Source organism: Perissodus microlepis, chromosome 14 (genome assembly GCF_051167445.1).
Source record: "Perissodus microlepis isolate ML-2025 ecotype Zambia chromosome 14, ASM5116744v1, whole genome shotgun sequence".
Lineage (NCBI taxonomy): Eukaryota > Metazoa > Chordata > Actinopteri > Cichliformes > Cichlidae > Perissodus > Perissodus microlepis.
Window position 1 is genome coordinate 7,617,506 of NC_140474.1, and position 14,169 is coordinate 7,631,674.

Sequence of the window (14,169 nt, forward strand, 5' to 3'; positions counted from 1 at the left end):
TGTTCTCAAAAGCTCTCCTCTGGAACTAAGCTGAGTGCCACCTGGAAATTGCACAATTACCTTAATACCTGATTTAAATGAAAAGTATGCATGGTGGTGTCAATTGTTAATTGGGGAAAACAGCTCAAATTATTTAGAGGTAATTGCCATCACAAGAAGTCTAGTTATCTAATCCCATCTTTTTTTGCATAATTAACAAGACAGCATTGGCTTAAATTCACTCAGATCGGATGGTTCCCTTTTGTGCAGGAATGTGACTGAATGTTTTCTATAGAATTCATAAATGTAAGCTGCATCCCGACCAGTAATACACGTCAAGTGTGACATCTTAAACTCTATCATCTCTGCACTTTCAGACGGAAAATTGAGAGCTGTGTATTGAGCAGATTTATTTTTTTCATAGTCCTTCTCAGTTATCATATTTCACCCAATAACCCAGTTCAGTACTGCAGAGTGCACACAGCAATTAACTTGAAGCAACAGGGTTTCCACTAATGTATCACATCTCTCTGCTCACTGTGTCAATGTAACAAACTGCACCCCCGAGGGCTGCTGCTGCAGAAGGATGGCACAAGAGCTGGAATTGACGGGAGCATGTTAGGACCCAAAAACACCCCCCACCTCTCCCACCACAATGAGACCAGACAACTTCTCACAGCAACTGACTATCCCGCTGTGCAATGCAGCAATATTAGAGGAAATCTAATCAGAAGACCCCTGACTTGTGCATAATTTATTGCAGAGCTAATTCACGCTTATTCTGCATGGATTAATGATATTTGTTGTGAAATCCAAGTCTTTTTTTTCCCCATTTGAGCTGCCCATTTGAGAAGCTGTTCCAACTTCTGCAATCTGGTAGAAGGTTCCGCATCATCCGGGCAAGGACAGAGAGACTCAAGAGGAGCTTCTATCCCCAAGCCATCCGGGCCCTAAACACACACACCCGCCCTCTCACATCATCTATAATTGACTGAGACAGGACTCTCTTCCAAACACTCTAAACCCAGGCACAATGTACATTCCAAATTCCTTTAATTTTAAATATGTTTATATTGTCTATTCTGTAAAATAGTCAGATGTCTATTCATATTAATGTACAGAATTCACCTGCTTGCTGCTACTACTGCACATTCACCCAATGTATATACTATATATATATATATATAATGTTCTTCCTCTACCCCCCCCCCAATTTTTGCACATGTCGAGGAGCGTGTCAGGCTACATTTCACTGTGTGTTATACTTGTATAACTATGCATGTGACAAATAAAGAACCTTGAACTTGAACTTGAACTTGAACATTCTCAATCAGGCAATATCATTGTAGCCCTGTTTAATGCAGTGAGAAAAAGGATGAGGATGTGGGAAAAGAGCATCTCACATATAAATTTTTCCCCACTCGTATGATAATGCGAAAGATGTCTCACTCACTAGTGTGTGCAACAAGCTTGTATTGCTCAAGCATGAGTGGCTTGTATATGTGTGTGCAAATGCTCCAAGACTGTCCTTTAATGGGTCATAGTTGGTCTCCTTAGGTGAATTCACGGAAAACGATATGTGCACCGCCTCTCAATAGACTCATGTTGGCATGACTAATATGAATGTGCGAATGCCTTCATGAGTGAGGAGTACAGGGGCACAGTTCTCTATTGAGTCTCATCTTAATTAAACCAAATTTACCTCAAAGACTCTACAGGCGGCTATTTTAGATTGCAATTAGCCATGCTTCATACAGCTAACCACTCGTCCTCAAGTCTCCACTGGTGTGTTGTTAAGGCGGTATTTTTGACCACTTTTTTTTTTTTGCAAGATTTCTACAAATGCAGCATATGGCTGGAAACCAGCACATATTTATCTTTATTTTTGTGGAATTACTTGTTCATTGAACCACTTGCTTTCCTACAACAATATACCAGAAAACATTATTATAGCTAATCACATCCCCAGAGAAACTGGGCTCCCTGGACTTTTTTATCACATGCAAATGAAATATTTTAATGCTGGCCACAATGAGTGTTACACCTCTAAATGAATCCCTCCAGGATCCTGTTGAGTTTCATTCCCAGACTTGAGATTTCATCACCGTAAACGCACACGTGTAAGGACACACATGCTCCCACTGTTTTTGATTCCTCAGGTGCAGCCAGAGGCCAGTCCTTGTTCCAGTTCCACATGCTTGCAGCTGTTTGAGTGTAACTCGCTTCTGCTATAAGTGAGGCATTTTCATCTGTGAGTTGCAGTCAGAGGAAAGTTAACTGTCAACCCTACAGATAATCACAGCTGAAAGAGTAACCCACAGATGGTAATAGGGATGGATCTTTTTCAGGTGGTAAAAGCTTGAACTTATATCGCTCACCTATGGATTGCAGTGCATTGTGCACTTTAGTTTTATGGTTCTCAGTGAAAAACTTTTATATTAAAACACTGCAGCTTGCTCACATCTCAGAAACACTCATATGTATCATTTTGAAATTGAGATTATTTTTTTTTTTTTTTATCTTACTGTATTTGAAAATATAGTTTGACTACAGACCTACTGGCCATTGCTGGAATCTGATGGTAACACACAGTAACAATTCAGCTGCAGTCACATGACTTTGCCTGTAAAGGCTATCTGTCTCTGCTGATTTACCTCACTGCTACCTAGAGTAAGATCAGGTGTGTTGTTAGGAACGGTTGCTAGTTAGTTACCAAGGCAGAAATGTACAAGGCCACAGGGTGAAACTTAGAAAAAGCTTGTCTCTACTTACAGAGCTCCAGTCTGCTCTTAATTTTGAAGCATTAGGTTGTTATTGCTTTTTCATTTGTGGGTTTTGATTATAGTCATTGCTGCAGTATCTGCATCTTCGTGTAGTTATTACTTTAATCTTTGTTCAGAGATAAAGCCTCTTTCTCTCCCTCTGGCAGTGTAAAGCATCAAAGGTAAAAACAGTCATCCAAAGGATTTAGTGTGACTGGTGACAAAGTCTGTGCTTCACACCTACCAAGATATTTACCTGGAGTGTAAAATCATTATTGCTAACCTTTAGCATGAAGAGAATGTGACAAATCCCTGACTCCAACTAGGCTCTAGCTTAATTACTTCCATTTACCAAGGTATTAGTTTAGATCCCTCTTCTTAAGCTCTCGATGATGCCAGTGAGATGCAATGGACATCTGCAGAGTTTACAGTTCACAATATTAGAAAGCAGCACCACTGGCATAATTTGACCAAAAAACAGTATATTTGGTGCAGTAGACGCTTTAAGTGTGTGCTAAGATATCGTAAAATAACAAAAGTGACAGAGGTCATTTAAGAAATAAATGGATTTTTTTTTTAATGCAAAAGATTTCTATAGCATTGCATACTGTGGTTGTATCTGAGGCAAAACAAAAATTAGTTCCAAAATTGTCGCAATTGGCAATTCTTGTTTGTATTTCCACAGAAACTGAATTCAAATTTTAATCTCTCTATATATTGTCTCTTTTCAGTCATTTGTAGTTGATATAGAGATAAATAGGTTGATTTTTTTTTTGTTTTTCGCTTCTTCTTCTTCTTCTTCTTCATTATTATTATTGTTATTATCATTATTATTATTAACGTAATTAGGAGGTTTAGTGTGAAACGCAGAAATCAGCTTAATTTTTCAAAATAACTTTTTTCGTTGCATAAGTTAATGATGGACCTGCCACATTTGTTGTAATCTGTCCAAAACTAACCAGCAGGAGTCATACGACCACTGTTTTTTAAGGTAGCCGACAAAAAAAGCGAAGAAAATCAAAGCGGAAGTGAGGAACTAAGCGGAGCAGGAAAAGTTTTTAGGGGGAACTTAGAAGTGGCTATTACATCGGAACTACGTGATGAAAAGTAAAAAACCTTTGTATGCCTAGTTACAGAGTTTAAAAGCCAGCATTGCCGTTGAGGGACAATGGGACTCCCCACTTTGGAGTTTAGTGACTCTTTCCTGGACAGTCCGGACTTCAGAGAGCGTCTGAAATGCCATGAAATAGAACTGGAGCGGACAAATAAATTCATCAAAGACCTCATTAAGGATGGGAATATGCTAATCACTGCGCTCAAGAGTAAGTAGCCCAGCATGGCCTTTTTTTTAATTCTTTCAGTCCACAAATAAAACTACCTAAAACCTAGAGGCGACTTTCAATTAGCGGACACATTCATTATATTTCTTTTAAGACTTTTGTGCTAGTGTTTGAATGGTCCCGTCTCTCTTTGAACTGAAGCCACCGGGAGCTGAATAATTGTTGTCCTACTGGGAAACATTTATATTAATAGTGAAAAGTTTAAATCTATACAAAAGCCACATAATTCATTATTAAGGTTGTTGCATTGCAAGGGATTTGTTTGCTTTGTGTCTGCTTCCCTGGCTTCAATGCATGCATGCAGAAGCTTGTCTAACAAATCCCAGTGTCAGAACTGTTAGTGTCATATAAGTGGGTTTCCTCTGCTTTAATATTCAATCATAAAGCCACTTTCTGACATATGGATAACAATACTGGGGGTTAATTCATTGATAGAAAACGTTTTTTCTCTGAAGAGTCACCTCTCAGAAGTAAGGAAAATACATATTGTGGGCTTTAATGTCTGCATGAGGATGTCAGTGAGGATGCCAGCATTCAATTTGAGAGGTCATTGTCCTCTCAAATTCCAAGTTAGGTCTCAGATTCCACCGTGCTGATTAAAGTCGACTTCCTGCTCTTTCCCTGTGGGGAAGGAGTTTGGTCTGTTAACGTCAGAAGTGTGTCTGTGAAATGGAGAAAGATTAGAAATATAGGTCTAATAAAAATGGAAAACAGCTGGGTTGAAATAGAATGGGAAGGGCACAGCATTGTGCCACAGTGTGCACACTAACCCATCACTCACCACTGTATTTTTTTTCCCCACAGTTAAACTCAACATGGGTCTGTCAGACTTTGCTGTGAGACGGCATCATTCTTGTCATGCTCTTACCTTTTTAATCACCATTCCTATATGTTTTGCTTTTTGCTGCTCTTGTGCTTGAGGCAGCGAAGCTGAAATTGCACCTTAAGCAGGGAGTAAGGTTGCAATATCCAACAATTTACACATTTAAGCGGATCTATTATGCAATTTAACAATTTTTTGTGTATTTCTTCTTGGACTCTTTTAGAGTCCAAGTGTGATTCACAGTTCAGAGGTATCTTGTACTACTTGGTGCAGACCCCAAATTCATAGGGGTTTTTTGAGACAAGATTTTCACCCTTCCTTTTAGCAAACTTTCTTCTGACTGGGTGGCCCTGACAAACCAAAGGTTTCAATGGCAAGTGAGCGGTGCTCCTGTGCTCACAGCCATTGACTGTTAATATACCATACCATGGGATAGTAAGTAAAACTAGGCTTGTGTCTGCTGTGTATTGAGCACTGAACTGAATTTTAATGGCCTAAATTATAATAGTCCAAAACAAATTAACTTGATCTCACAAATGACACGTCTTGACTTAATTAACTCTTCTGGACTAATCAGCCAATTTGAAAAACAGGACACTGATGCTTATAATAACCACATCTTTGTTTTTTCAGTATCTAGTCTGGCAGAATGAGTATAATGGAAATTTATATTGATAAATGAACACAAAGGCATACAGTGTTTAACAAAGTGACTTTTAAGTTTAAGCTCTTTGCGGTGTTGTGCTGTATTTCTTCCTTCTGGTTTCAGTTCCATATATCTGTACTAAGCGTACATCAGATCAACAAAAGTGAGGAGCACTTAGTATTTGTATCACCCTGTCATACCGTTGTATTGCTGACTCTAGTATTTCTCAGGGCAGCTGAAGGCCAAACCTATTTCATACCTTTTTTGCAGGAAAACTGTTCCGTCAGTGGACAGGGCATCATAGGTGGACAGTAATACCCTTCTCAATGTTTTATTCACAACAGGGAGGATATGTCAAAGGCCTGCGCAAATTTTTTAATACCAAATAAGACCTTAAGACTTCAAGATAGACTATGCATGCAAGACAGTGGCAAGTGGTTTGAGACTTTGATTGCCTTTGATGGGTTTATTGATGTAGAAACACTGCATAGTTAAGGCTCTACTAGATCCCAACCTACACACCCCTCCATCTAGCTGATCTGTTGCTATATTGAAGTTTGAAATGAGAAATTCTTATTAACCAGTGTTTCGTGTTAGTGCGTCATCTTCCACAGTAAATAATCCTTAAACATGACCACAACATTACCAGTGTTTGAGCTACTTGGAAGGAATTTTCCATTGTGTTTGTCTTTCCTTTGTAGTCATGAGTGTCTCAGTCCTTTAACTGAATGCCCAGTTTCAGTCAGGGGTAGGGAGAGAGTGCAGGAAGTGGAGAGACGGAAGTAAATTATTGATGGTCTTTAACTTGGGACGCCGTAGAGGTTTATGACCCTTTATGACCTGTCATCAGCGGTGACATTACTGGAAGATATTTAATGGATCTTTTTTCCTAATAGTTATCATCTCATGTTTCACAGCTGTAAAGTATCCTATAATGCATTTTTCTTTAAATGCTGTCTGAGTGAATGAGGTCTGTTGAGCCAGGTTGTTAATGTATTACCTGCAAAGTGGTTGGACATGTACTGAAACTGCACTAACCGGCTCCATATAAAGTCAAGCATATGTTTGTTATGGGTAATTAAAGAGGGTGCTTTTCTGGCTTTTAGAATTAGAAAAGAAATTTTGTGACTACCATTGTTGCTGTAGTGAAGGAAACACTTTTGTCTGGAGTCTGTGACGTTTTCACATTTTAGATGCACTCTATTAGTTGGGCCAAAGTTTAAGACATTTTAAATGTTTAAATACTTACCTCACACGATATCTTTAACTTTTTGTCATCAGTTGAAAATTAATTCTGTAATCTGGTAACAACCCCAAACATCCAGCCAAAGTCGTAAAAAACTATTTCTAGTCATATGTAGAACAAGAAGACTAACAGATGGTATGGTCCCCTCAGAGCTCTGGTCTCAACATGGAGGTGGTCTGGGATTACATAAAGAAACAGAAAACAGTGAGACAGAAGGACTTTGACTAGTTCTCAAAGATACTTTAAAGAAAATACCAGCCAAATACCTTAAACTGCTCAACTTGCTACATCTTAATCTCTGTGATGACTGTTAAAATATACCTGTAATGTGCATATGAATGTGCAAATGTTTCCGTATGCTCACGAACCAGCCTTGATCGTGCAGTTACTTTATGCAAATACACAGATAAAAGAAACTGTAGCTTTTCATGAATCAATCACCATTTAGATATTACAAATCTCTGTACCTTTGGTACTTTATATAGGCTCAGTTTCATGAAGATTGGAAAGGCTGTCTAAGCTGAGGTCAGGAACAAACATGACACGCATATATTACGATCATTATGGTATGATATGCAAGATACAATCAAAAGGTTCTTTGACTGTGAATATACAACTCAAAGACCTTACCAATCATCTCTAACTAGTGACTTGTTGCAGGGATACACAGCTCCCAGCACTCCAGCCACTTTTGAAACTATTCTTGAAGTCCTGTTCGTTAAGCTCATCAAGGACAATTCGTCATAAACCCTGGATCACTTCCAATCTGACAAAATGGCAATACTTCAGCATAAATGTTTTGGGGCAGTCGCTGAAATCTGATGGGATATGACTGCATTGTAGTAGTCAAAAGGTTGCCATCTCACCACAATTCAGATACCTTTAGGTAGAGCAGGGCGATATGACCAAAAATATTTATCACGATATACATTTGAAAATTTGTGATAACGATATAACTGACGATATAATTGACACTAGACAAAATACTTTACAACTCCACAACTTTATTAGTGCAAAAAAAAAAAACATCAATGTATTTTCACTTAAACAAGCAGCTGTTTTTTATGTGCATTAAAGTTATATAAAAATGTAACAGTGCAAATGCAAATTCCTTGCTGACAGTTTAACCAAAAGGCATTTCCAGTGGAAATTGGTTGACACATCCTCAGCATAACCATGTATAATATCCACAAAACTTAAAAAGAGGTTATACACACACAATACGGTAATATTATGTTGAAGCACAGTACGTATCACACCGCGAGGCGCCTGCCTACGGCAGCCGTAATGCTCTGACAATCCATCAAGCGGTGCGGGTTCGTAGCTTAGCAAAGTCGTACTACAACATTTGACAGATTTTCGAGCGCCGTGTACCACATAAAATCGTTTCGAGGTCAGTAAACACAACCAGAATTCATACATAAGGCCCACAGGATTATAAGGGGCACTGTCGATTTTCAGAAAAATCAAAGGATTGATTTTAAGTGTGCTGTATTTTCCAAAAACACGGTAATAACGACGGCCCGCTAGCATGCTCTACCAAAAATAGTGCTTTGTTGTGTATCTGACGGACGAAAGCTAAACCAGTTCCACACCACTGAAGTTGCAGCATTTTTACAAACCAATTCTGGTTCATCCGTTTCATTTAACGATCCGCTTTCGCCGCCATGCTTTTTCCGACGTGTGCGTATGAAAACAAAGGCACTGCGCATGCGCGTTTTACCCATATTCTATCGCGATATTTCATTTTTCTATCGTTGCCCAAAATTATACCGGTATTACCGTGAACGGTATGATATGGCCCAGCCCTACCTTTAGGAGCCTGAGGACGTTACAGTAAAACTTGCTATTGATAGTTTAACTTTGTAAAACCTTGCTAATGTCCAGGAAAACAAAGTACATTCTCGTCCTACTCCTAAGCTAATGTGCCTTCAGTTTTAGAGATTGTGACTTCGTCTATTTTTAAGCCCAACTCTCGTCACTAGTAATGATTCTTGACGTCAAGGTTGTCTGAGGATCCATGCTCTATTGTGAAAAATTACACAAGTGGTGACATTACATAGAATACATACTGACACATGTTGCTTGCATGTGTCAGTGCTATTCCCAATTTATCACTAAGAGAAAAAAATGTAAACTTCTTTGTCCCTCTTCATATTAATACTAATGATGAAGGTTGTGGTTTAAAGATTTCTGAAACACGCTGTTTAAACAGTGTTATGTATCAACAGTAATTTGGTCAGGTGGATGTAAGTTGCACGGTTTACACCTGTTGTAAATTACTAGTATTTATTATACCCTATACTTAACTGCATTAATTCACTAATTATCACTTTGGGAGAAGGGTGGGAGAACCACAGATACAAGGTAAATTATCATACATTTAACATGTGGTTGGCAAGTTTATTTTAAGAGTATAAGAGCAGAAAGCCACAGAATTGGAGGCTAGTGTTTCTTATATGAAATCTATTTGGTACCTTCTGTAACTTATGTGATGACAGTGTCTTTACTATGCAGCAAATTGTTTGATTAACATTACAGGTTCTACAACATCCTTTAAGAAATTTGGACACAGATACTCTTGCTGTATTTTCTATAGAATGAGTTAAACCATGCTGCTGTAACAGAAAAAAGTGATAAAGGTAGCATCAGTGAACCATGAATAGTTACAGATACAGAGAATATACTCATGGTTGACAGGCTAGTGACATTTATAAATATGTATGAAGAATGTGAAAAATGATGAGCCATAGCTGGTCTTACTTTGGCAAGGGAATCTCTAAAGACCTACATAGACATGGGCACACATTCTTTTGGGTGACAGCTTGTGTCCGTCATACATAATTTGTACGTATTTGTAACACAGTGAACAAACAGTTTGTTCCTTGCACTTAGTGTCATCAGAATGTACTTTGGTTAATTGTGCATCACCACACATCCTCCAGATATCCACTGTTCTGGCCCAGAGCTTGGGGTTCCCAAAAAAATTCAATCCAAAATTCCAGGTGTTCCAGATGCTGTCTAATGTTATCTTCCTGCAAGATAACAAGTTCTAATTGAAAGCAAAAAAGATTTCTAGATCTTAAGTATTAACTTTTGTGACATCTAATGCGTTTCAGTGAGTGGAGACAGATGAGCTTAGTATAAAATGGAAGACATGGTTTTATTATGCTACCTGATAATATATCTCTGCCACCGCCCCATAGCCATGCCTTTCAGCAGTGACGGAGTGATGCTTCCTCCTTAGGATATACAATAATGAATGGCTGACACGCACGGGGACTGTTATTTAAAAAAAATCTGTATTTAAAAAATATGTAAACAGCAATTCTTCCAACTGTGCTTAAATAATTTAATGCTTTTATGTAACTCAATATAGTTATAATTAGTTGCTGCTATTTTATTAAATAAAAAGATGACTTGTAGGCTTTTGTCAAAAGTGATTTCACAATAGCTTTCAGCTTTGGGAACTCTAAGTGTTTGTTTGTCTGAGGACAGATGATGCTCCCAAGGCTCAGCCACAGGAAATGTCCTGTAAACATGCTTGTATAACCATCCCCCATCCGCCCTCAGATAGCATTTGGCCTGACATCATTCTGTTTTACTGTGTGGGTGTGTGTATCTGCTTTCTCAGTGTCTGTGTCTGTTGGACTGTGACTAAGGCAGACTGTGTGTTGCCGGATTATGCCATTTATAATATATTGGTGCTACTTTGACAACATTGATGAATTTTGACTCATGTAATGGAAATGAAATGTAGAGGTAAATTATGCGACTTGTTTAGCAATAAAGCTGAGAGAAGCGGTAAGCATAGCTGCTGGAGACGTGGATATTATGTGAACAGATTTTGATAAAAGGATTAGACGTTGTATTCCTAAAAGCTGCTTCCCTTCAGACTGTGCAAGAAAATGTGTTAGACTTCATATTGAGGTCTGCTCTGAAGCACTGTTGTTAGTCTGTCAGTCAAACTGATTGTCACAAAGAGTACACCGTTCTCAAGCTTACAGTTAGCTGACTTACACTGAATGCCAGGTATTGTGGTTCATATGTATTTCACCTCCATAACATTCAAAATTCAATAATTAATCATTCAATATTTTTTGTGTGTGTCATCCTGAATACAAACTGAAATATATAAATGTATATATAATACTGTGTAAAATGTTTCCGAATCCCCAGGCAAGTTAAGATTTTGCTTGGAAAATCTGAAAGTAGGTGCAGTGATTTATTCAAATGTGTAATACATGGAAATGCAGTATAATACAGTGAAAACAGAGTTTGTACAATTCTAGTGAGCTTGAAAGTCAATATTTGGTAGGGCAACCTTCCCTCCTCAACTCAGCCTGAACTCTCTTAAACGAGGTTTCTAATAATTTCTTTAAGAGCATTCAGGAAGTGTTCTCGAGGATTCTTGAGGAAATTCAAAGCTTTCCTTTGGATGTTGGCTGCCTTTTGTTCCATTCTGTCAAGAAGGACCCACACTGCTTCGCTAATTTTGTGGTGTGGGCTCTTAAAAGGCCAAGAGGCAGTCATGACTAAGTGTTCCATTGGGTGGTTTTCCTATAGCAAGTGCTTTTAATGCATTAGAAGTGTGTTTGAGATCATTGCCACATTTGGTCATAATTTTGTCATTCACAGTGTATCAACTGAATAGCTGGTTTAGGGTTGAAATGCAGCCCTAAACCATTACAAAAATCACCATGATTTACAGATGGCTCTAGATACTCACTCTTTTATTGGTGACATTTTGAACCAAAAATGTCATCACATCATATGTAGTTTGGTATTCTTCAGCCTTTTACCTCTTCCTTTTCTTAAGACTGAGTTCTTGACCGCCACACTTCAAGTGAGGCTGCTTCTGATGGGGCTTTGGTGAACAGTAGATCAGTTAAAGAGAGGGCTACATCTCTTGGGGCCTGTGTCAGATATTTGCTGGGGGATTTTTTCTTAAGGATTTGACTTTCAGATACTGTTCATCTGTTGTAGATAGTTTTTTAGACCTGACATTTCATTTTCTGTCCTCTACTTGTCCAGTTTTCTCAAACTGTTTTGTCATGTTTTGAAGGACTAACTGTTCACCATGCTGAAATATGCCACTCATTTGAAATCACCTCGTTGGTGGAAAAATACTATTTTTTGCTTGTCAAATTGTGCTTTCGTTGTCCTTTTTCATAGATTGAGCTAAACAAATGGGAACAAATTATGTTTTTGGAATATGCTGCATTTAACAATTTTTTTAAAAATATAATTTTAAATTGGTGCCTGTTGTGTGTTGACATAACACTGGTTCATCCCTGGAGTAAGGTGTCTTTTATCCGCTTGAATCGTTCATAGGTCAGTGTTTAGTGACAAGGCCTAAACTGTAAAAAAGCGAAAAAGCTAAATGTCCTTCGGAAAACTTGGAGGACAACTGAAGACCGCTTTAGAAAAATGACAAGAAAGTCTGACTCCTTGGAAGCAAAATGTAAAGAAATGATGGGTGGACTTTTTCCACAGCAAATGTATACTAAATGTGTACCAGTATATACTGACTAAAAAGATTTGTCCTTTATATTTGTCCACAGTGGGTTGAAATAAAACATTATGAAAAAGTGATTTTTTTGCAAACTGAATTAGCTTTCTTTAAAGTCTGTACTTAGCTGTTCTTTTACTAAATACATGCTTCGTTAAGTCTTATATTGAAAAAGGCCTTTGAGAACTGTTACTACTGTTACTACAAAGTAGTAATCGAGCTGATTTTATCAGAACTTTTTTGAGAAATAAGTTCATCTCTGTTAGAATTTGTACCATGTGTCTATGTGTCTTCTGAAAGAAAATCTCTCAACTCAGTCTAAAGGAAGTAGACCTAGTGATAAATGGTAGGTGCTGGCCTGTCTGCCTTTCATTTTTTTTCAATCCCGCAGAATTGCAGGGGTAATAACTCTGATCTTTTTCTTTGCCGCTAAAGAATAGGCTGTAGCATTGCATCAGCCTCACATCAAAGACTCAGTGTCAGTATCTTCCATCTTCTAAGTTGTTTTCAGAAATTTAGATAGCTGAAAATTATGCAGATGTGTATTCTGCATGAACATGTGGGGAAAGATGGTGTTTTTCCTCTTTCATTCTGTGAACCCTAACAAATTTGTTGAAAGAATTAATTAGCCAATACTTAATAGGCATAAAAGAAGATTTTTGGATATAAGTCATTGTAAATGACAAATTCACTTTAGTGCATAAAATAATTGAAACATAACGATACCTAGCTTCACAATAATGACGTGCAATTCTTCTAAAAAATACTAAATTGCTGGATTAACTTTCTTTGTTTTGAAATGAGAAAACAACTGTTGTAATTGGAACACGGGGGACTACCATGTAGGATTTTAACTGTGAAGTATTTTGTAGATATGCTGTTGTTTCTAAACCCAAGATTTCAAACTGAATCTCTTCCATTAGTGCTTAATACATTCATATTAAGACCTCTCATGAGTTGCTAATTTATTATCCCATCTTAAACCACATTAGGGGGTTGAATCTGCTAAAAATACTAGAGTTACTGTGGACAAAGTTGCCTACTACAAATGCAAGTTACAGTCATTGCTGGATATGTATCGCTGACAATGCCATTAATGGCACATGATGTCAACATTTGAGAGCTATGTTTTTCACCATTCACCAGTAACAACAGACTATCCATGAATCCCATTTATCTCTAATGAACACGTAAAAGTAAACAACAATCTGCTGGAAATTGTAATTACATAGCCATATGTTTGTGGAAATCCTAAGCTCTCTATTAGTGTGGGGAGTCTTGTTACATAAATAAACTATTACATTTTGGTTACAAAGCTGTATTGTTAGGCAGGGTTTATTCTAAGTAGGCTAAGCTACAGCTGATTACCATCCCATGTTAATGACCTAATCCAAAAAGACCTGAACAAAAACTAGTAGTAAACACTCTAACTGCTGAACTCCAGAATTGAGTAAAACTGCCTGTTAAAGGTGTTGCTTGATGCTACAGCTGGATATATTAGATGAGGCTTTGTTTCGAACAACAGCTTGCGGTGGGAAAGTTTCGGTATGCTCCGTGAGTGCAAAGGACTGTCTGCTGGCTCTGATGCACTATCTCCCCTGCTGGGTGACTGACAGGCAAACGTAATAGTAAGCAGGTGGAAGAGGCCTTACCTGAAGGGCCGCTCTTCCATTACAATCCCTCCAAATGGAATCAAAGTGGCACAATGCACCCTACTGTTGCATCAAAGAGATCTCCCCATCTCTCATTAAGCTTGGTGCACAAAAGCTTTCCCCTTTGAAGACCTTCTCATCTGAAATCAGCAGTGTCTCACTGACAAGATAAAGTAGCTACGGTGTTTCTCATTGCAATGTTGATATAT

At 38.0% G+C, this 14,169-nt stretch overlaps 1 protein-coding gene across 2 annotated transcripts in view; it reads left to right on the plus strand.

Moving 5' to 3' along the window:
* Positions 1-3,778: 3,778 nt before the first annotated feature.
* arhgap42b (Rho GTPase activating protein 42b) overlaps positions 3,779-14,169 on the plus strand; it is a 77,991-nt gene continuing 67,600 nt past the window's right edge. For both annotated transcript variants that reach the window (XM_084951961.1, XM_084951962.1), the window contains exon 1: positions 3,779-4,063. In XM_084951961.1, the coding sequence (XP_084808087.1) occupies positions 3,910-4,063 (154 nt within the window). In that variant the 5' untranslated portion in view covers positions 3,779-3,909. The remainder of the gene's footprint in view (positions 4,064-14,169) is intronic.